Source organism: Oryzias latipes, chromosome 7, assembly GCF_002234675.1.
Source record: "Oryzias latipes chromosome 7, ASM223467v1".
NCBI lineage: Eukaryota > Metazoa > Chordata > Actinopteri > Beloniformes > Adrianichthyidae > Oryzias > Oryzias latipes.
In genome coordinates this window covers 33,551,531-33,575,614 of record NC_019865.2, presented here as the reverse complement: position 1 = coordinate 33,575,614, position 24,084 = coordinate 33,551,531, and the positions used below count along the sequence as shown (strand labels likewise).

General features: G+C 42.7%; 1 protein-coding gene across 2 annotated transcripts; it reads right to left on the bottom strand.

Annotated features, from left to right (window-relative positions):
• Positions 1–1,165: 1,165 nt before the first annotated feature.
• On the bottom strand, positions 1,166–22,847 carry pex10 (peroxisomal biogenesis factor 10). Of its 2 annotated transcripts, XR_002873573.1 has the most exons (7): positions 22,574–22,847; positions 16,182–16,262; positions 15,714–16,111; positions 15,043–15,209; positions 14,817–14,952; positions 1,939–3,228; positions 1,166–1,417 (listed from the first exon to the last, which is right to left on the bottom strand). XR_002873573.1 is itself a non-coding variant. In XM_023957100.1 (6 exons), the coding sequence occupies exons 1-6, from the start codon at positions 22,683–22,685 to the stop codon at positions 10,843–10,845; spliced, it is 963 nt and encodes a 320-aa protein (XP_023812868.1). In that variant the 5' UTR covers positions 22,686–22,844; the 3' UTR covers positions 10,668–10,842. The 2 variants fall into 2 exon arrangements, 1 of the variants encoding a protein (XP_023812868.1); XM_023957100.1 differs by lacking the exons at positions 1,166–1,417; positions 1,939–3,228 and adding an exon at positions 10,668–10,911 and having other exon boundaries at positions 22,574–22,844.
• Positions 22,848–24,084: the final 1,237 nt, after the last annotated feature.

Below are 24,084 nucleotides of genomic sequence, written 5' to 3'. Positions count from 1 at the left end.
AAGTAATGAAAAACTGAAGTGATCACAAGCAGTTAGACTGAATTTCAACAATAGCTCCAAATGATATGTCTTATTATATGTTTGACATTTTGTCCAGTGGCTATAATCATATTTTTGAAGGTTGTTTTCGTGTTGTCATGGAAAAACCCTCCTGAAAGCTCACATTCATCAGGCACTAAGGTTTTTCTTTTCTATAGAAGGGGCAACAATCAATGTCAAGCCTAAGATTTGAACCCCAAACCCTTTGAACCCCAAACCCATTGACCAGCAGCTGCTCGGCCTCCTGTCTCCCTCCCCCCACAAACCTGGACATTAACCCAGCGCAAACCCTTTGACTGCCAGATTGAAGTCTTTTTTATAGCAAAAATATAAGAAACTTACATGTCAGTAATGACATCGTATACAAGAAAAACCCCATAAAATCATGCATGCATTTATCTCATAAAAAAACAAGGTAATGTGCAGGGAAGTGGAAAAAGCCTAAAGGCTTTTAAAAAGATCACTATCAGATAAACAAGATACTTGTTCCATTCAGCCCAACTTTACAACAGAAACACTCACAGTCTACAAATACCTCCTAGCAGACTGACCATAATACTGTCTTTAAAAGAATTTTACTTTCAAAAAAAAGTAGTAAGAATAATTCAACGTTAGATTTTACACCAAACAGATTGGACTAAATCTTGACTTTCTCAGATAGAAATCCTGAAAGTGATCATTGCCACCAATCACCTGCCTCTTTAATGCATGTTTTGGTCATGTCCATCACTCACACAATATTGGACTAATGTCTTTGGGTTCTGATCACAGATCCTCTAGTTCCTTTGTTTGGGTTTGTCCCCAATGAGACAGCCTTGCTAACACTAAAATCTGATTTTTCTAGCAAGATGTAGGATTTTGTTGTGTTGGAAGTCTCCCTCTCCCCCTACATGGGAAATCTAGATCAGAGATGTTTAAAAGATTAAGTTTCCTATACCCGGCGCCACAGGCAATTTTTCTAAAATATGGCAACCCTTCTTTGGACATGTTGAGACTTTACAATCCCGCAACATACCCACCTAGCTGGATTTCATTTTCACAAACAGTTTTTATTTATTTACTCCTTATCACCCTAAACTATCACTTACTTCTGACTATTTTTTCTCTGTTTATGAAGATTATTTTGTTTTGGTTCTTGTGTGTTCTATTTCTTCACACGTCTCTTAATTTCTGGACACTTACTTTTGGTGCACCATATTTGTTGCACTTTTTTTGAGAACCAGTGATGGATATCCATCCATCCATCTTCCTCCGCTTATCCCGGACTTGGGAGACATAGTCTCTCTCCAACGTGTCCTGGGTCTTCCCCGGGGCCTCTGCCCAGTGGGACATGCGCTGTACACCTCCCCAGGGAGGCGTCCAGGAGCGCCCAGCCACCCTACGGAGGAAGCTCATTTCAGCCGCTTGTATTCAGGACATCGTTCTCTCGGTCATGACCCATATCTCATGACCATAGGTGAGTATTGGAACAAAGATCGACCGGTAAATTGAGAGCTTTGCTTTTCGGCTCAGCTCTCTCTTCACCACAACGGACCGATACAGCGACCGCATGACTACAGACGCTCCAAGGGTCTTGGTGGCCACCGAGAGATGGCAAACTACCTTGACGTGATGGGATGTGCATCGCCTTTCAGTTTGTTTGTTTTTTGTGGTTTGAGTGTGTATAAAAAGAAAAAAATGCATACAATGTTTCATATCACTTGTTCAACACCGCTGTACTAAAATCCAATAAAAATAATTTTGAAGAAAAAAAAACAGTAAGGAAAGAAAACTATGAAAACAGGCAAAACAAGCTAAACCCTAATGGCGCACCTGGAAACCACAGATTTGTTAAACTGAACAGATAATCTCTAAATCACCCAAAGAATTAAAGATGAAGCTGGACAAAAGTCAATCAACCTCATCAGCTGGTATTCAGCCTCCAGTGGTCACTGGAGGAACAGCCTATCGCAGCAGGTGGGGGCTTGGTGAGAACACTGGTTGATCAAAAATATCTGGGGAAAACAAACATCGGAACACAATAGGAAAATAAACACACCCCTGTGAGGAATCTACATTTTGGAAAGTGGCTTCCCTGTTTCTGTGGAGATTCCTTCGGCTGTCTCATTCCTCCACAGGAATTCCTGCCTCCAACTGCTGAGCACACGAAACGTCCCCCAAAAAACCCTTCTCTATCCTGTTAGGAAACCTTCATCTTCATCAGGTCTGCCTCACATTGGGGGATGGGTTTGTGAGGCGGTTACTCAACAGAGGAAGCCCCGAGCTTGCAGCTGTGGTGTTGTAATGAGCTCTGAGCACATTTGTGTGGGACGCAGCCTGGTATTCATCAGTGATGGCAGGCAGGTGGGACTTTGCGAGCTGTGCTCTCAGTGCAGGTGTGCTTGTTGCAGGTAGGTCCAGGAAGACTCAGACCCAGATGAAGCAGGTATGGCCACTGACGCTTCCTGCCCTCTCTACAGGGCTCCTGCTGATCGTCATGGCAGCGTTCCCGGTGGTTCAGATCTCAATAGGTGAGTCCTCGTCACGGTTCCAGGGGCTTAGAGTTTTATTTAAGCCTCAGTAAATCTAACTCTGAAAACTCAGTACCTTCAGGGCTGTAGGAAAACTGTGTATTGTAAAAAGTTTACTGTCCCACCCTGCATGGTGTTGCCATGGTAATGATGCCAGTGTTGAAAAAGTTCAAAGTAGCGAGACCGTGCTTGAAGTCAGAAAACGTAACTCTGTGAACCTGATCACAGGTTAAACAGGGTCTCTTCTAAGCATGGGGTGGGGGCATGGCTGTGGGTGGGGATGAAATGGGGTGGGGTGTTCATCACTTGCTAAGGTATCATTTCCTTAGTTAGGTTTGGTTCCTGGTCCACTTTCAGATGACCTCTGGTGTGATTCACTTCTGTGTGAATAGAGACAGACCTTCCACAGACCAAAGAGAGGAGGAGAACCAAAGGGAGGAGAGGCTGTAGCTCTGAGTTTTTTCTGAGCATGAATCAGAAAAAGCAGGAATCACGAAGAAGTTTGGAAATGTCTGCTGGGTAACCACAGTTTAGTGAGGAGCTGGAGGAGTTTCTGCAGAGATAACAGTCATAGGACAAGTTGCTTCTCTTCTTGCTGCAACTTTTTCATCCTGGTCAGAGAAGGTTCTGCATCAGGGGTGCTCATGATGTCAAAAGGATGGGACGGTAGATCTCCGGCCTGCAAAGATAAAGAAATAAAAAAGTTATACATGTTTGTAACCCCTTGTGCTATCCTAGGCACTTTAACGTTGGGAGTTGGGTCATCTAGACCCACTAGACAGTGCTCTGAACCTTTTTTCTTCAATGATTTGTGATCTTCACTGGTGTCCATGGATTACATGAAATCTTTCCCCCTTTATCCACCTTTGTCATGGTAGGGAGAACACGTCAATGGAAGGGGGGGTCATAGGATAGCACAAGGGTTCCCGCCTGAGGGATCCGGGCCCACTTAGGCAGCAGTGTTGCCCAGAGCGAGGCATGCGATTCTCGAGCCTTGCCCACGGAGCAGGGGCCGCCTTTTGCTCAGCTGTGGTTAAACCAGCTGCGGTTTAGAAATGTCACGCCAACAGATGCACAAACATCTGGACAGAGCATCCTTCTGGTAATTCATATTCATAATAAACACATTAAATACATTTCAGTTGTGTGTAGCATACATTAATTTTATCCTTCAGTAAAAAAAAAAAAAACTTTTATAACTTTTTTTTAAACTAATGATTGACTTTTTGCATGTAAAACTAATAATATTAAAATATTCACACCAGCATGCTCAGTCAGGTGTGTTTTCCAAACTCCATCTCAGAATTTCTTCCCTTGCTGCAGTGATGGATGATGATCTCATTGGGATTTCTCTAGTTTCTAGTACTCCTCTGCAGATCAGGTTTATATTCAGTCGTATCTCTGATCAGTTCCTTTACGTGAGTGTCGGTTAGAACGGACCGATGCTTTGATTTCACGTGTTTCAAGGTAATAAACAGGGACTCACAGACATATATTGAGGAGAACACCGATCGACAGCAGCTTGAGAGCAGCTCTTTTACACACAGGTATTTTTCCATTCTCCAAAACGTAACAGGACCTTCTTTAAAAAGAGATTTCAGCTCAATCATCTCTGGTTCGCCGGCTGCCTCATCAGTGACAAGCGGGGATTTCAGGCAGTCAGTCTCTGCATTAACCCTTGTGCTATCTTAGATGACCCCCCCTTACATTGACGTGTTCTCCCTACCATGACAAAGGAGGATAAAGGTGGAAAGATTTCATGTAATCCATGGACACCAGTGAAGATCACAAATCATTGAAGAAAAAAGCTTCAGAGCACTGTCTAGTGGATCTAGATCAGTGTTTTTCAACCAGTGTGCCGCGGCACACTAGTGTGCCGTGGGAAATTGTCCTCATTCACTGATCTAAAAACATTTCCCATCTCCAGGATTTCAGCTCTCTGTTCATCCAAACAGGCCCTGATAAAACACTGAGGAGTTAGGAATATAAAAGATGTAAAATACATTTTCTTTACGTTTATTTTATTTTATTAAAGACATTTTGATAAGAATGACTGTACAGTACCGCGATTCAGCTGCACTTTCGGCTGTATTTTGGAAAAGTCCCGTCCCTTTAACTGTCTCCACCAATCATTCTTGGGGAGCTTAATCACATGTCATCAGTCTGACCAATCAGACGTGGTTAAAGTCTTCACTTCCTTGTCCCGATTTAGCTCGTAAAGTCGCTCAGTTCTAACAAAAATACCAGCTAAAGCTCGTCTTTAGCGGTGTAGCTTTGCACAGAATCCGGTATCAGACCGTGGAACAAGTGAACAAAACACTGAAGCTCCGAAAACCGATCTCCAGCCGTTTTATGCACTACATCTCCCATGATGCATTGGGTCATGAGATTGACAGCGCACAAGGAGATCTGTTGTTAAACGTCTTGAAACAACGAACACACATCAATCTGTTTTTAAATCTTCTAACTTAACTTTTATTGCATTTTTTAGAAAAAAAAAAAAACAGCTGCAGTTTCCAGCTATTTCTGTAACAATTATCTCAAAAATGCATGTGAGATTGCGGAGGGACTGTAGATCAATACAGACCATGAGTTTCTCCTTTTTTTTTTTTTTTTTGGATGCTGGTGTGCCGCGGGATTTTTTTTAAGGTTAAAGTGTGCCGTGGCTCAGAAAAGGTTGAAAAACACTGGTCTAGATGACCCAACTCCCAATGGTAAAGTGCCTAGGATAACACAAGGGTTAAAGCAGGGGTCGGGAACCTATGGCTCGCAAGCCATATATGGCTCTTTTGATGGTCACATGTGGCTCGCAGACAAATCTTTAATTATACTTTTTTTTTTCATTAGACCAGTCCTTCTCGGGTGCGATGCGATGCCAGAGGCGCGCAGTAGCGGTGCTTAGAGAGAGAAATCTGCGCCAGCGTTATCACTTTACTATTATCTATTATTTCACAGAGTTTGTACCAGCTGGAAACCTGTGAATTGCCGTGCCTAAAACTGCGCGCTCCCGTCTCTGAGAAAGAGCGCGCAGTTGCGGAGACGGGAGGTGTGACGAAGAAAGCAGAGGGTGGGGGGGTTGTGGGGACAGGCAGCAGATGAACCGCGCAGGGATTGTAAAAACGTAAAACCCGCTTCCTGTCACTCACTGCAGTGTGTGAGTGTGTGTTTGGCTCCATGTCTGTCTCACATCTACAGAACATTCAGACCTAAGATCACGTTTAAAGTCTCAACGCCTGCATGAAGCAGAAACTCACCACGTATCAACCAGACTAGACCATCAGCAAAACTACCACGAGAAATACTCATCATTTATTAGCAATAGCATAACAATGTTATTAAAAATAATCCACAGACTTATTGTACTTTAAAAATGTTGAAATTACATCAAATCCACACATTCACTTGTATATTTAGTTTTAAACATATTGTCGCGGACTGAGTTGGGTGGCTGTTGGGCCTCGTTAAAAGTTCTGGAGTTCTGGAACGCATCAAGCAGAGATTTGATTGGCCCTCAGTTCTGTCGCTCAGCCTGTTGTTAGGTAATTTGGACCAATGGGGTTCAGCTATGGGCCAAATAAGGGAAATGGGAGGGCTGGAGCGGGAGCAGGGGAATATAAAGTTGGGAGAAGCGCTCTCGTCTCGCTGGAGAGATTGAGGAGTTGCTGAATTAATTGTACGGCGTTTGTTGCGGTCTGCAGTAACCAGAATAGAGAACCTTAAAAGAGGTTAAGTCTCCGTGCCTCACTGTGGGACAGGGACACTACAGTGTTGTGTGGCTCTTTCAAAATTACATTTAAAAATATGTGGCGTTTATGGCTCTCTCGGCAAAAAAGGTTCCTGACCCCTGGGTTAAAGGATCAATGAGAAAAGTGATCTGTGGTCGTTTCTGCTGCGTTTCTGCAAACCGGTTAGTAAAGTTTCTGTCCAGTTGCGCAAGCAGCATAACGTTCTGCACTTTATTTATTTTGATTGCAGCTTTCTGCTGTGAGCTCCTCAAAGAAGGAAAGTGATGGCCGTTTTGAATGTGCACTTTGAAAAGCTTCAACTTGTTAATAAAGGAGACAATTTGTGTTGATCAGGAAGTGACTTGCTATTCGTTCAGTAAAAAAGTAAGAATCTTCCCATTCTTCCAGAAATGTCCTGTGTTTATCTTTATACTCTGAATTTCACCATTTTGACCATGAGGGTAACAGTCTGCACGCACATCAAATGTTTAGTTATTTATTCCGGCATTGGGCGTAAACCGCGCAAAAACTTGGCGCAGCATCAAAACACAAACTGCCAAATTACTTTTATTATTATCTATTTAATACCCTCTGATGGTTTAAGTGTGGTTTAAGAGGGAAAAACGATGAAATGAGGCACAGTATATAGAAAATATTATGAGACGCAAAGAGCCGCATGCTCATTGGCTCGAGAGCCACGTGTTTGCCCACCTGTATTAGTACATAAACATAGCATTTTAGACTAATAAGACTTTATAAGAGAGGCATACAACAATGCCTATCTTACCCTTCCGCGGGTGGTTTCAGGTCCTCTCCAAAGGCCTGGGAGCTGCAGGGTCCTGCAGTATCTTAGCTGTTCCTCGCGCTCAGTGGAAGCCTTCAGAAATTTTTCATGGGGGTGGTCGGTAGGGGGCCACTTTAAATCTTGGCGTGTCACACAAAAACCATGAGCTATATTTTTTAAAATTCATTCTACTAAACGTAGTAAAACAACCTTTAAAAACTAACAGAAAGTTAAATACCTACTAATATTTTGTAGAACATGAACTTATAGTACAACTGTCTGTCTCTTTTGACTTTTCCCATCAGGGGTTGCCACAGTGAAACAACCTCTCTTTTGAGGATGAGTCACATGGTTAACTTGGCAATGTTTTACGCCGGATGCCCTTCCTGATGCAACCCTCTCAATTTATCTGGGCTTGGGACTGGCACAGCAGCAGAGAAGGGAATAGGGAGCAGCCCGGATTTGAACTCTGGTTTCACGGACGGAAGGTGCTGCAAACCAACATGAGCTAAACCGGCTCCATTAACTTAGAGTAGATACTAATAGTAAAATAACTAATAGATACTAGTAGATATCATTAGTAGTATTTACCACTGATATATATATTTTTTATTTTGTTTATATTTAATGCTTAGGTGTGTCTGCTTGGGCTGTTCGGCTCTTGACTGGGAGATATCTATAATAAACACAAAGTGAAATCAGTTCTGAAATAAAAATAACAATACCCTTCCATGGTAATTATGAATTATATCTGTAGACATTTCTATTCAGACTAATAAACATGAAACAGTTTTATTATTAGGGCAACATAATTCTAACTTCACCTGTTGGTCCAGGAACAGGTCAAGCCCCTACTTATACTGAGTTCTGCCTTGTTTCTCTGACCAATGATGCTGACTGTCCCTCCTCTGATGCCGTCTCATCTTTGTCTTCTTCATTCTCTTCTGTCATTAATGCTGCTCTGTCTCATCGTCCTCCTCCTCAGTACTCCTCTGTTTCTTCCCTACTATCTCTTTCCCTCCTTCTGCTGTACTTTTCTTCTTAAAATAAGAATATATGTTGAATTTCTCTTAATTCTCTGAAGCTTCAACTAATGAGTTTAGGTAACTCTGTGGAAACAGGACAAAAACAAATCAAAATATTGGAGTAACACAACAACCAATGCTTAAATAGTGCCATAAAATGAGAGGGGCATGTGACAGGGACATCCTTTTTTACATATTAATAAAAAGTAATGGCACATCCACCACCGCTGATGATGTGGAGAATTTGCACCAAGTATTCACGCACAATACAGATGAGGTGATCTAAAGTAAAGTAAAGAGATTGTTAAAATACCCACAGAAAATATTTAATAGGCATGAAACGAAATGTTTTGGGATGTGTGGGTGTGCATGCGCGTGCGTGCGTGCGTGCCGAAACCGGTGCTCGTGCGATGCAGGAAGGGAGGGGGGGGCAGCGCGTGTGGAGGGCATACACGCGCGGTCAGTCACCATTTTGGACTTAAGGAAAAAGTAATAAAAGAAAGTTCATCTTAAAGAACTGAGACTGGTTCTTTTGTTTAACCCGCTCTGGAGGCTCAGAGGGTTCAAATGAGGAAGTGAACCCCAAAGGAAGATCAGCCTCACCGTCTTATCCGTGTTCAGCATCCAGCGACTTGTCTGTAGATGTCTGCGCACGCAAAGGCAGCAGGGAAAGGGGGGGTGTGGGCCGGTTTAGGTGATCAGAGCGACTTGCCGCCTGCAGGCTTTGCATTTGGGATGAAATGCATAACTGATGCTTCCACAGTCTATATTGGGTAGTGGAGCAGTCGTAGGGTGGCCAGGTGTCGGCCCCCCATGGTGGTGCCACTGCTCGCGCTGCGCTTTTCTGGACTTTAACTGGACTTATTTTTATGCTCATAACAATCTGGCTCACACGTGCGTGAAACACTTGTTCTAATTTTACTTCATTTTAAGCAAAGAAGTATTTCAAATGTGCATGTTTTCTTTCGTTTTTTTATCATCTTCAAGCTTTTATTCATGTTACTCTGATGTTACAGTTGCTTTGCTTTTTGGGTGTAGGGACCCTCACTTTTTGATGCTGACATTTGAGCCTGAGGGTTGGTGGGTTTACAAGAAGAACGAGGCAGCGAGCTTAGGTCAGGTGGAGACCCAACAGGAAGGGTTTGGGTGTTGAACCAGCAGAACCCTTCCATCCAGCACTCTTGGAGGAATCTTTGTCTCCTCTCAGGAATGTTTCTGTTTCCAGGTGCAGCTTTCATGCACGAGTGTCCAGCTGCTCCTCTGCTCCCAATCTATGTCCTGGTTTTTGGGATCTGGGTTATGCTGATGATGGTCTTCTTCACTGTGCAGAAGCTGCTTTGCTCTGCAGCTCCTGCTCGCATCACCTGGACCCTGGGGGCCATCTTCATCCTGCTCCTCCTCCTCTGGATCCTCTTCGGTTGGTCCCGGCACATGCACACTCAGGGTTGTGTGCACCTCAGTGATGTGTCGTCTCTCTGCAGGCAGCTACCAGGTTTACTCCATCTATCCACCAAACTACCAGAAGAATGAGACGAACCTTAGCAGCACTCTCCAAAAGAGCTTCACAGCAGAGATGCTACTGAACAGCACCGCCTTCAGGGAGGGGGGGCGCTTCTGCAATAGGAGCTTGTACCTGCTGGCCTTCTGGAGCACCACCCTACTGTATGTGCTAGCAGGAAGCACACTCCTGGGCATGCTCTGCATGTGTGCATGCATGAAAGGGGTGGAGGTATTTGTGCAACACCTCCACTCCTGAACATTCTGGACGGGCTTTCAGAGAAGCAGAGGATTCAGACCAAACTGTTGCTTCACTTAAAATGGTGTGGGGGGGTGTTAACCCCTCAGTATTTCCTGCCCCAAGAGTGAAAGTGAAGTCGCGTGATTTATGATTATGTGCTACTGAAAGACCGGAGGGGTTGCAGAGGACAAAAAGAGGATGTTACAAAATAATTTTCTAGAGACAGTGAGGTTTCCTGAATGTTTCACCACAGAAGCAGGTTTCCAATCATCTCTAAGAAATTTAGTTCAGAGCTGGAAACCTTCTAAAACAAGCATAAATAAACCGTTTCATTCAATGACCCTTCAGAGCAGCATGACCGGCTCAGAAACAGAACCACACCAACATAGAGATTGCAGTGAAGATTGGACACAGACAGCCCTCACCGGACATTCTGTGCGACACCTGAAATCATTTGAGTTTGTCATCCGAATAAATTCATCAAATTTCCACTTTCCCTTTGGGTATAAAAACATTCAAGGGACCAAAGGAAGAATCCTGAGAAGCAGGACAGACATCAGCAGGACACAGCTGCAGCGGGTTGGGGTCAGCCATGTCCCAGTGTTTCTGCAGAGCTGCCAAACGCTGCTCCAGGGTTTTAGTCAGACTTCTGGTCAAACTAATCAATGGCTGAATGCTTTGTGAGACAGAGGAAGTCTTTAGAAAACACATTGGATATCTAAGAGGTTTCTGTTCCAATGTTTTGCCTTCATACAGAAGGTTTCTAAAAAATCTGTCTTTAATCTGTGCACTAAATGAATCTGGATTATTGTTTATGTGGAAGATAAACACACGGAAGCCAACAGCTGTTTTCGCACCTGAAAGAAATTTATTGTTTCAACAGGTTTGAACCAAACTTGGTAAAAAACAAAGGTCATATTTACAACTGTTACAGAAGGGTTTTTCTCAGCAAGTGTCAGCAAGCATGGGGGGGCTCAGCGCTGCAGAAGACTTGTTCCGGTGTGGTGCCGGTCCTGCTGTTCTAGCTAAAGTTCCTGAGAAACACCAGTCTGTGGGGCAGGAACGTCTCCCGGCACAGAGGACACTCGGCCTGAGGACAGGAGCACACATCAGCACGGGTCTTTAGCTCTAGCTTTGGCTCCTCTAGCTGGACCCAAGCATGTCTGCGGCCTCTTTCCTAGAGGAGCGTGCACGCATGCCTGCTCACCGACAGCAGGTCCAGGTCAGCTAGGATGGGATTTGTTTCAGAAACAAAGGAAGAATAAACATCTGCAAATCCTCAGGCGCCTCAGCAGACGGCCCAAAGCTTCATCTGCCATTGTTTTTAACAGGACTGTTGGACCGGGACCAGTGATGGTCTGAAGAAAACATTTACTTTCTCAACCTGAATGGGTTTCTCTGAACCTTATGCAGAAAGACACCATTGGTGAAGTAGAGCTCATCCTGAATGGACCGTTGACAGAAGGGGAAGAGTTTAAAACCCAAACAGAACTCCTCACACAGATTAGACCAGATTCCTTCATTGGGATTTTAAATAATTTAAGATTCATGTGAAAGTCCGTCTATCCTTCCGAAAATCAGAAATCATTGGACTCACATAATCCCCAGAGTACACACAGACTATTTAACCCACACTCTTCCAGCAGGTTCTTTCCTTTTCTCGACTTTAAAGTTTTGAAATGTATAGATGGTTCACGCTCACTAGAAAACATGGAAATATTTTTTAAGAATTAAGAACTGAAGGAAATATCCAAACTTCCTCCAGAGCTCTCTCCTTTTTACTCCACTTTTTCACCTCTCCCATGGTTTTTACATTGTTTTCTGCAGATTTCCCAAAAGTTTTACAGCATTTCTGAGTTTTTACTAATTTCCATTCATTCAATATTCAGAAGCTCAGAGCAGATGACATGACAAGCGGAGGGAGGGGCTGCCCAAATCCTCAAAGTAATCAAGTTTCTCATTAACATCAGGCCAATCCAATCAGCAAAAAGCATTTTTCCCAAACTTTGGCTTCTAGTATTTTAAAAATGGTTTGGAGGTTCAATGTTTGGAAACTTTGCCATTCCTTAACAGTTTTACATTTTTATAACTTTATTCGATTAAAAAAACAACAGTCAAATGTATTTAACGAGCATGGATGTGGTCGTTTACTGTGACATCAGCAGCATCGTTTTCTGTGGTTCTGGACCTCAGTCCAGCATCTTTCTTCATACTGCAGGTTTTTCTGCGTCTGTCAATCACATCTGTGAAAATGAACCTGAAACGGCCTGAACTGGATTTTCTGCAGGGAGCATCAGACCAGAACCCCCCGTGCAGAGTTTGTCCAAGAAGAATAAATGCTCCCCGTAGAATGAACCTTCTGCTTCATGCACACAAACACCCGGATGCTGATGCAGTGCAGACATACACTGTATAACCACAGTATTGGCTCACCCATCCAAATGATCAGAATCAGGTGTCCTAATAACTCATCCTGGTCACAGGTGTATAAAATCAAACCCTCAGCCATGCAGACTGTTTTTACAAACATTTGTGAAAGAATGGGCCGCTGTCAGTGAATCCAAGGGTGGAACTGTCATAGGATGCTACCTGTACAACACATCCAGTGGTGAAATGTCCTCTCTCCTGAATATTCCACAGTCAGCTGTCAGCTCTATCAGGACAACATGGAAGAGTTTGGGAACAACAGCAACTCAGCCACCAAGTGGTCGACCAGGTAACCTGATGGAGAGGAGTCAGAGGATGCTGAAGCTCAGAGTGCAAAGAGGTCACCCACTTTCTGCATAGTCAGCAGAGACTAAGATCCAGGCCTTCTCCACCAACATCAGTGTGTGACCTCACCTATGACCTTTTGGGAGAATGGTCAGACATTCCTAGAAACACTCCTCAACCTTGAGGACAGCCTTTCTAGAAGAGTTGGAGCTGTAACAGTTTCAAAAGGTGAACCCACATCACACTGAACTCTATGGTTAGGAATGGGACGGCACTTCAGTTCATATGGGAGTCAAGGCATGCGAGCCAATACTTTTGGTAATATACAGTCCCTGACAAAAGTCTTGTCGCTTATCCATTTTGTAGAAACAAAAGCCTATAACCTCACTTTTAATGAATCCACTGGTTTTAGAAATGTCTCATATGAAAGCTAAAACCCTCCCAAAATATGTTCAATATACTAAAATATAATTGCTTCACTGAAGAAAGATTGATCATTTAACCCTTGTGCTATCCTAGGCACATTAACGTTGGGAGTTGGGTCATCTAGACCCACTAGACAGAGCTCTGAACCTTTTTTCTTCAATGATTTGTGATCTTCACTGGTGTCCATGGATTAAATGAAATCTTTCCACCTTTATCCACCTTTGTCATGGTAGGGAGAACACCTCAATGGAAGGGGGGGGGGGGGGGGTCATCTAAGATAGCACAAGGGTCAATGAACACAGAAAGGTCACATTTTGGCAAGACAAAAGTTTTGTCGCCTTGTCATATGATGCACCCAATCCTAGATTACAGCCTCACCTGTGAGCAATTACTGATCAATCAATTAGTGGGTGTGTCTAAAAAGAACCCCAGCACACCAGGCCTTCACATCAACTGCAACCTGACCTCTGACAACATGCCTAAGATTCACCCTGAGACCAAAGCGTTGATTATCAAGAGACTGAAGACCAGATCCACTGCTGAGGTGGCTGACACCTTCAATGTGTCTCAGCGTCAAGTACAAAGAATAAGAAAAAGATTTGAAGAGACTAGAGATGTTGTTGACAAGCCGAGGTCCGGCAGACCCCACAAGACAACTGCTCAGGAGGACCGTTTGTTGGTTGGAAAATCCAAGGCCAGCCCCTTTTCCCCTGCAGCAGAGCTCCACCAGGCCTGGTCACCTCAAGCCCCTGTGTCAACCAGAACAGTTTGTAGAGTTCTATCTGAAAATGGCCTCCATGGTCCAAGCAGTGCCCAGAAACCAGCACTAAACAAAAGGCAATTGAAAAAAACGTGTGGCATTTGCCAAGGCCCAGAGCCTGCTAAAAGGATGGACGCTGGAAAAGTGGCAGACGGTGGAGATGAGTCTTCAGTTGAATTACATCACAGGAAACCAACTGGAGCCCGCATGGACTCAAGATTCACCCAGAAAACATTTAAGTTTGGTGGCAGAAAAATCATGGTCAGGGGTTACATCCTGTATGGGGGTGTGCGAAACATTTGCAGGGTGGAAGGCAATATCAATAGCCTAAAATATCAAGAAGTATTAGCTACCTCTTCCATTCCCAACCATAAAAGGGGTCAAATTCTGCAGCAGGATGGTGCTCCATCACATACTTCCATCTCTACATCAAAGTTCCTCAAGGCGAAGAAGATGAAGGTGCTCCAGGACCGGCCAGCCCAGTCACCAGACATGAACATCATTGAGCATGTCTGGGGTAGAATGAAAGAGGGAGCATGGAAGACCAAACCAAAGAATCTTGATGAACTCTGGGAGGCATGGAAGACTGCTTTCTTTGCTATTCCTGATGACTTCATCCATAAATTGTATGAATCATTGTCAAACCGCATGGATGCTGTCCTTCAAGCTCCTGGAAGTCATACAAGATATTAAATATGGATCTCACAGTAGCACTACTTAATTCACTGATGTTATGCAACATAATTTTGTTTTTGAAGTAAATTATTTGTTAAATTTTCACATTACTCTCTGTAGACAACAAAACTTTTGTCTTGCCAAAATGTGACCTTTCTGTGTTCATTAAATGATCAATCTTTCTTCAGTGAAGCAATTATATTTTAGTATATTGAACATAATTTGGGAGGGTTTTAGCTTTCATATGAGACATTTCTAAAACCAATGGATTCATTAACAGTGAGGTTATACGCTTTTGTTTCTACAAAATGGATAAGCGACAAGACTTTTGTCAGGGACTGTAGTGTACCGGGATGTTTAGGTCTTTTTTGGGAGAGGGGCAGTGTTGCTGCATGCTCTGTTTTTCAGGACGCCAGACCTACCTTGGTGTTGCACCACTCAGTTATGCACTCCCAGCAGAACAGGTGTCCACAGGGTGTGCAGGTGGAGTTCCTCCGGGCCTCCAGGCAGAGGATGCAGCGGGCGGCAGAAGGGGCGGGGCTCTGAGGGCGATCAGGACTGCAAACAAAGAGATCGCCTCACTGATGAAAACTGCTTCAAAGATAAAACAGTCTGTCAGTAACATAGACCTGACTCGGGGAGACAGACCTGAGGCTTCTGAAGAGCTTCCACTCCTGCCGGGCTCTCTGTCTCTGCCTGAAGCTGCCCACCTGCAGAGCCACGCTGCCGAGCAGCTGCAGGAGCGAAACAGCAGCCAGCAGCCTGTAGGTTGTCCTGATTGAGGCGTCGTCCCCGCGTAGGCCCTCCACCCGCAGCTGCACCACAGCAAAAGCCCATCACACCAACCTGTCTAACCTGCCCTCAGCTGCTGTGCACAAACATGATGCATCTCCTGCTGAAACTGTTTTTGCATCAGTATTTTGCCTCGTTCTCTGTTTCTGTTGCCATGGGTGACAGCCACCCCCCAGTATGTTTTGGAACGGTGCTGTTCATGGGAAAGGACCACCCTGACCTGCTTCAGGCCCAATAGCAGGAGCTTCCTTCTCCTTTCAGGAAATATCCTGACATTTTTAAAGGGAATGTTTAAGATGCTTGTGAGAGTTTGGATGTGATTTTCCTTCAAACATGTTCTGTCTGCGATTCCGTTGGTTACCTCGTTAAAGAACCAGTTTTCATCAGACAGATGGTCTGTATCGTTGCCATGCCCACAGTTTAGGAGGCAAAGTTGTGGTTTAAAAGACACATTTCAGATGTTTTTTATTGGCCGGGATCCGTCACGTGCCTTGCCCCCCCCCCCATGTGGTGCATGAAGGACTCACGTAGCTGATTCCAGCCGCTCTCTTTGACAGGTGGTAGAAGGAGCTGCTGAGGTAGAAGAGGGTGGTGTGGAGGCGGTGCACAAGCGCCACAGTCTGCTGTGCGATGCCCACAGCTGAAAGCCACACCCTCCTCTGCTCCCCTGTCAGTAGGCACACCCCCCTCTGCACCCACAGCCTCAGCCAGCAGCTTAGGCCCCACCCAGCCGATGCTGCCCGCCGCCTGCCATCCTGACTGCCTTCCAGCTCGTTCTCCAGACACACCAGCAGCTTGTCCAGCAGGTACGGAAAGAAGGCATGGAACAGGACAAAGAGACTGCGCCTGGCCCGGGAGGGAATCTGCCGTTTGGAGGGGTCCACCTGCACGATGTTGACATACTCCTCCCCCAACGTCTGAAAACCTGTGAGGCCAAACCCACACCTGAGTTGCGTCAATAGAGGCCGCCTTCATGTCTGACAGATAAAGCTTACCTGAGAGTGTGGTCAGACTAAGGTAAGTCACGTCAGACAGAAGCTCCACCTCCTTCCTCCAGTGCAGCCAGAGTCTGGATCCTAAACACACACCAGACCGCGTCAGCTCACTGACCCAACACCTCCTGATGGAGGAAAGAAAGCTGAAAATTTCAGGCCCTCAGACAGGTGTGTCCGGTCTGCTGCTGAGCTCCTGGACGTGAGTTCAGCCAATCAGACGCTTGGAGGGCAGAGGTAACTGAGAAGAAGCAGGGCAGTGGCACCAAGAACAGTCTGGACCAGGGTCCCAGAATCCAGGCCTACATGTTTTCCAACCAACCTGACATTGAAGCTCCTTATTGGCTAAACACACCTGATCCAGGTAATCAGCAATAAGGCAGGGATTCTGGAAAACCAGCAGGCCACCGGCCCTCGAGGCCTGGATTTGGGGACCCCTGGTCTGGACAGTCTGAAGAAAACTACCAACCAGGAAAACTTAAAGATCAAAGACGCCTACAGATGGATTCAAAAAACAAAAAAATATGGACCGTCAAACCCTAAAGACTTTGTTAGTCAGTTAGAATTGCTGCATTTCAGAATGTTTAGAAAGTCCCATCACAGTAAAGGTTTTCACTTTGACGGTTTCACGGCGGTCCTTTTGACTGCTTCAAACTTTTCAGCATCAAAACTGTTACAAAAATAATATGAACCAAAAGGACCCTGACTTTTCCTAAATGTGTGTGTGTTTTATTCTATCATTGTTTTGTGATAAAAATGTCAAACAACAATTTCCCAATCTTTCTCTCATTTGTTTTTCTTTGTCCAGTGACGCTAAAATCTATTTGAAGCCTCATTTTAAACCCAAGATACTAAAATGACTGTTAATGTTCAATCAGAAAAGGCCAGATAGATGACTGTGAACAAACTAAATCAGGCTCTAATGTTTTGGTGACTCAAACCTTATAGGTATTTATCAAACAGTGTCTTGGTGCCTTTAGACCTGTTCTCCTAATATTCTTCGATGTTTCAGTGTTCTCCAAACTACAGTCTACACAGAATGACCACAGCAGTCAGAATGGTCTAGTTGTGGAATTCCGGGGGCCGGCAAAATGGCGGCGTGACCGGTTTGTTTATATCGAGCTCCGAGCACCTAACTTTTTTATTGAGCTTTTTTGAAGCAGCAAGATTTTGCCTTTTCTCTAAAACGACCGGGGAACGTTGTGGATTGAAGTTTTTGGATACTTTTTAAAAATTCCCACCATTCAAAATGCCAAAACCTCCTAAAAGAAGCGAATCTTCAAAAGAAAAACAAAGCTCCGCTACCTTGTTACTAGCCGACGAGCACGACTACTCCGGCAGCAGCATGGACATACCCGTGACTTCAGAGGAAGAATTTCCTTCACTCCCAGTGACCCCAAGTAAGCCTCCTCTTGCTAAAAGGCCTACTTTGCCCTGGTCTATGAAATCGGATGAAGCAGTCAACATGCTCGCCGATCTGATCAACTCAAGAAGCGATGCTCTTGAAAAAATGGTTGAAACTGTCCGTTCCGAAATTAAACTCATAAATGACAAAGTTGATGCTATGGAACAACGTGTGGAAAAAAATGAGGAATATACATCGAAATGCTTGGCACGGGTTGCAGATGTGGAAGCTTATGGTCGACGATGGAATCTGAGGCTCTACGGTCTTCCTGAGGCTGAAGAGGAAAACGTGCGTGAGGAGGTGATAAACATTCGCCAGCATGTTCTGCCCTCAGAAAAAAAAAAGTTTCCCGATGCTGTTGATGTCGCTCATCGGATGGGAAGAAAACGCCAGGAGGACCCGAGGCCTCGAGGGGTTCTGATCAGATTCATCTCCCGGCGTCTGAAGGAAGAGGTTTGGAGAGCGGCCAAGAAGAACGGGTTTCTCCAAGCCAAAGGCCTGCACTTCAACGAGGACCTAACTAAAGAGGACAGGGAGAATCGGCAGGAGCTGTGGCTGAAAATCAAGAAAGCACGCGAGGAGGGAAAGGCGGCTTACTTCGTGGGAGGCCGTGGATTTATTAATGGATCAGAAATTCACCCGTGATTAAAGAAAGGAAAGAAAAATGAATGAAGAAGAGAGATTTTTTTTGTTTTGTTTTTATTTTTTTTGTTTTTCTCCAACCATGTGAGGGGTCCAGTATGTTCTCATCTGTATTCTCAGGACATTTTCCCCCTCCCAAATCCCTTTTCAATTTTTTATTTGAGATGATTCCCTCTTGTTTTGTTTTTATGGGGGGGTCACAAAGGAAGGAGGAAGAAGGGGCGGAAAGGAAAAAAGGGGAGGAAAGGGGAAAAAAAAGGAGTTTAACATTTTTTTTTCTCCTAAAGCTGCTAAAATTTATTTTGGTGCTGTTCTCGATATTGCACTGTTTGTTAACTAACTTTATAGTTTTTATAAAACAAAATCTTTTTTCTGTGTGTTGTTTATTGTTCTAGTTAATCTGTTTACTATCTTTTGTTTCTTTTAATGCCAGGGGGCTACGCAACAATGTTAAACGCAAAGCTTTATTTCTTTTTGCTAAGCAGTTTCAGTCAGATCTCTGTTTTTTACAGGAGTCTCATTCAATATCTGATGATGTCAAATTCTGGAAGTGTCAATGGGGTCATTCCTTGTGGTTTTCACACGGTACAGAGCGATCAGCTGGGGTAACGACTCTAAAAAAATAGGTTTAGTGGGGATATTTTACTTACTGAAAGTGATCCATCAGGTCATTATATTTGGCAAATACTACAATGTGATGATAATATTGTTATTTCAGCCAATATTTATGGATACAACACTGTCAAAGAAAATGATCAACTTCTTTTCTCTATAGAAAACCTATTGTTAAAATGGTTAGAAAAATTTCCAAATGCTATCATGTTGTTGGGGGGTGACTTCAATAATGTCCCAGATAATAATGCAGATAGGTGTCCTCCTCGTGCGCCGGATGGAAGCAACACCGAGCTAAAAAAAATTATGGAGAAATTTGACCTCCATGATATATGGAGAAGGAAAAACCCTGATGTCAAATGCTTTACATGGAGTAACAAAACGGGTACAAGTCAGTCCAGAATTGACTTTTGGTTGATCTCAAAAAGTGTTGCCATAGATCAGATTGATGTAAACATTTGCCCCACTCCTCTTACAGACCACAAAGCCATAGTTATTATGATAAGGTTTACCACCTCTAAGTCTTATGCCACTCATTCAGCTTATTGGAAACTTAATAGCTCTATTTTATTGAATGACAATGTTAAAAAACAAATCAAAAGAGAAATAGCACATTTTTGGTCTAAAGCTAACATAGACAAGAAATAAGGTTTACACTGGGAGCTTTTTAAATTTGAAATAAGTAAATATCTCAGAAAAGTAAGTAGTGATAAAGCTAAAAGTAGAAGAGCACATGAAGCTAATGTCATTTCAAGAATCACTCACTTGTGTCAAAATGCAGCTGACACACTATCAGATGAAGATAAACTCCAACTCTCCAACCTTCAAACTGAACTGGATCATTTATATCTTCAAAAAGCCAAGGGAGCTTTTGTGAGATCTCGATCAAGATGGCTTGAAAACGGTGAACAAAATTCACATTACTTTTTTAATCTGGAGAGACACCATTCTAAAGGTAGTAGCATTCACAGAATTAATATAGATGGAACTATTTCAGAAGACCATACAGTCATTTCTAACTATTGTTGTGATTTTTACCAGAAACTTTATAATTCTAAATTTAGTCAAGTTTCAACAGATGCCTTCATAGATTCGTTAACAGTTAAGACCATCACTGAAAGTGAAAAGGAGCAATGTGAAAGCATGATAACACTTGAGGAAGTGCAAAAGGCCATAGAACAACTTAAATCTAATAAATCACCAGGGACAGATGGGCTGACTTCAGAGTTTTATAAATGTTTTGCTGAGGATCTGTCTCCCTTTTTACATCAAATGTTTCTAGAAAGTATAGATAAAGAACTTCTTCCTACGACATTGACTCAAGGCCTGATGACATTAATTCCAAAATCCGGAAAAGACCCATTGTTCTTAGATAACTGGCGTCCAATATCACTACTCAACAATGATTATAAGATCTTTGCAACAATCTTGGCTAAGAGACTAAAACTGACACTGGACTCAGTAATTGATGAGACCCAGTCTGGCTTTATGTCAGGAAGACATATAATGAATAATATCAGGCTAGTTTTGGACATTCTTGATCATCCAGACATTATAAATGACAATGGTTTTATTTTATTTCTGGATTTTTACAAAGCATTTGATACCGTAGAACATAAATTCATTTTTCATTGTCTTAAAAAATTTGGTTTTGGAGAATACTTTTAATCAGCTATTGTTACATGATACAAAAACTGTAACAGCTCTATTAAATTAGCAGGTGGCACCTCTCCCAGATTTAATCTAGAGAGAGGAATTAGGCAAGGTTGTCCAGTTTCTCCGTATCTTTTCCTTTTAGTTTCTCAACTGTTAACAGATCACATTAAATCCAGTGCAGTAGAAGGCATCAATCTCATTGACAAAGAACTAATCATTACTCAACTTGCAGATGACACTACACTTTTTCTAAAAAATGAAAAGCAAATTCCTGTTGCTTTTGACGTTATTGGGACATTTTCAAAGGCATCCGGTCTTTGTCTGAATGTGAATAAATGTGAATTAATGTCAATTAAAGAATGTGCTGCTACCACTTTGAATAATCTTCCAGTTAAATCTGAAGTGAAATATTTAGGTATTTTAATAACAAAAGACCAACATGCAAGAAGCTCCCTAAATTTTAACCCAATAATAGAAAAAACACAAAGGAAATTGAATCAGTGGCTCTCCAGAGATTTATCTTTGAGAGGAAGGATTTTACTCAGCAAAGCAGAAGGTATTTCCCGCTTAACATACGCAGCTTTGGCTTTCATGTTGATGATAAAATTATCAAAGAAATTGACAAAATGCTTTTTAATTTCATCTGGAAAAACAGAACCCATTACTTAAAAAAAAAAGTTCTCATGAACTCCTATGACAAAGGTGGCCTCAATTTTCTCGATTTTTATACCTTAAATAACACATTTAAAATTAATTGGCTGAAACAACTTTTTAGAAATCCCAGCTCCATTTGGAACACTATACCTCTTCATATTTTGTCTAAAGTTGGTGGTGTTGATTTCTTTCTCATGTGTAATTATGATGTATGTAAAATCCCACTGAAGTTATCTGCATTTTATCGCCAAGCCTTCCTTTCATGGTCCCTTGTATACAAACACAACTTTTCACCTCACAAATATTCTATCTGGAATAACAGAGACATTTTATTTAAACGTAAATCACTCTTCATAGAACATTGGTTTCAAAATAAGATTATTTTTGTGTTTCACAACCAGGGCTTACTTTTACCTTATGAGGAATTTCTATCTAAATTTAACTTCCCTGTTCCCCCTTTAGAATATGCTAGAGTGTTTGGAGCTATTCCCTCTGGTGTCTGCATGTTATTTAAGTTCCAACACAGAGTTCATGTTGAGGAGCCTTTTCTACTCTCTCCCATTAATACTCCTGTGGGGAAAATATGTCTGACTGGTTATCCCAGGAAAAACAACAAATCCATTAGAACATTATTTCAAACGAACGTTGTTTCACTACCTCGTAGCATGTCTTATTGGAACATGTTTGTTGCAGATATTGCATGGAAGGAGGTTTGGCAAATACCCAATAAATTTTTAATCACTAATAAGGTTAAAAATAGATTTAAGTTAAACATTGAGACACTGTGTAGTTTTGGTTGTAATTCCCCTGAAACAGTTATTCATCTTTTCTGGTATTGTCCCAAAGTGAAGGTGTTTTGGCAGAAGTTGTGTGATTTTATTAATGATAAAATTGATTCTTGTTTTGTCTTATTCTGGAAAGATGTCTTGTTGGGTCTAATATCAAAACATATGCAAAAGGACTCTGGTTTACTTTTAAATCTTTTACTCATTTTGGCTAAATTCCATATCCATAAATGTAAATTTTCTGGTAGAAAACCCTGTTTCACTGCATTCCTTTCTGATTTAGCTCAATATATCAACAGTAATCGAAATTCAGAGAAGCAAAAAGCAATCAGAACATTGTCTGTATGTGATAGATTCAGTATTTTTTCATAGAGTTTAACCCCCTGGCTTATTTATATTTCTATTCTTGTTCCTCTGTATGTTACAGATGTGTATTTGATATATGCTGTTGTGTTTGTTTTATTGCATACCTAAAAGTACTTTCTTGTAAAATGGCATAATGTGCAATAAAGTTGTTAAAAAACAAAAAAGTTGTGGAATTCCGGTCATTACTTTAACTTCCGGTTCAGAAAGAATTTGTTTCCTCCCGAGAGTTTCGGGAGCACATCCGAGTAGTTCCGAAACCGTCCGAGCGTTCCTACCTGCCAGTGTCTGAACAGCCTCGTTTGCATTGTTTCTCAGAACCGTTCGGTAGTAGTCGTCCTTCTGACAGGACCGAATCAGCTGGGCCTGGTTCGCGGGAGCGAGCGGCATCGTGAGCGCATCACACAGAGACGCGCGTGCCCGCTGAGGACTCCTGAGCGGGCGGACGCAGAAATGCGAGCCGCTCGCGAACACTCGTGGACACCGACCAGCGGACCTGCATCAGGGCGGTCCGGGGTCCGGGTTCAGCCCACATTGGCTCTCTTCTTCTTCTAATAGTGACCGGCTGTACACTCGTGTGTGTAATGCTGCCCCCCCCAGGTGTTCATCAGAATTCTACCAAACCAGTTCCACGGAGGAAATGAATGACTGCTCGTCTAACTAATAAATCAAATCACACACTGACACAAAGGATTGAAACGAAAAGGGGGAAATATTCAATGGTGGAGCTGTTTATGCACATGTCTCCTTTCTTCCCTATACTTATTGCAATTGTAAATGACATGGGTTATGGACTCCCGCTCCCCACAATCACTAAGCCCACTGTCATGCTGGTTGATTGGAAACAAGCAGTCAGCCAGGCCACAGTGTACCAGGGGCCTGTTTCAGAAAGGAGGTTCAACCAACTCTGAGGTTAAACTTGAACTCTGAGTTGGTCTATTGAGAGATTAACAACTCTGAGTTTTCTGTTTCAGAGAAGCTGATCCGAGTTAGGTCAATCAACTCTGAGTGGACTGATTCGGAGGTAAGCGTGAGCACCGCGACTATAAGAAGCCATTATCAATGGAGCGCAGATATCACGAGTCACCATGGCAACCGTGAAGAAAAAGAGGTCTGCGTATTTTTCTCCAGCTGAACTTGACGTGCTGCTGCAGAGTTACAGTGAACATGAGCACATATTCCAGAAGAAAAGCAACACATCTGCATCTGCAAAACAGAGACAGTTAGCGTGGTAAAACATAGCTGCTCAAGTTAATGCGCAAGTTTGCATTTAAATCATTGTTATAAAATATTGGCTGTAATAACTTTTTAAATAGCGTAAGGTGTGAAATAAAAAATGGTGATATTTAGGTGTACTTTTGAAGTGTTATTCCTGGTGTAAATGCATGAAATGCTGCATAGTGTACAGAACCAATCGGGGGGGAAAAATGCATTTAACGTTGATAATGTTTAGAGGACTTTTTTGTTAACCTTCCCCTCTTGGTCAGTTTAATATTAATACATGCAATTGTGTTTTTCAAAGTGAACTTTTGTCTACCCTTGTATTGATCAAGTGGTATAGGTTTATGTGGGATTAAGAAAGTAAGCAGTGCTAGCAAATTGTGTTTCCAAAAAGTAATTGTTACATTAATCTAATTCAATGTCCCTGATTTCATTTTCATGTAGATGCAATCCTGCAGGAATTAAAAGAACATGGCAGCAGCTAAAAATGAAGTATAAAAACATAATTCAATCAGGTCAAATTTGAGCATGTCATGGATGTAGGCTTTGTTGACAATATTTGACATAT

Bases quoted from the DNA above. Each gene is read 5' to 3' on its own strand.
- pex10 (XM_023957100.1), bottom strand. From the start codon at position 22,685: ATGCCGCTCGCTCCCGCGAACCAGGCCCAGCTGATTCGGTCCTGTCAG. The intron at 15,210-15,713 runs GTGAGTCCTTCA...GCTGTGGTGCAG, and splicing joins GAGCGGCTGGAATCAGCTAC to CTGCGGGTGGAGGGCCTACG. The intron at 14,953-15,042 runs GTCTGTCTCCCC...CTTTGTTTGCAG, and splicing joins AAGCTCTTCAGAAGCCTCAG to TCCTGATCGCCCTCAGAGCC.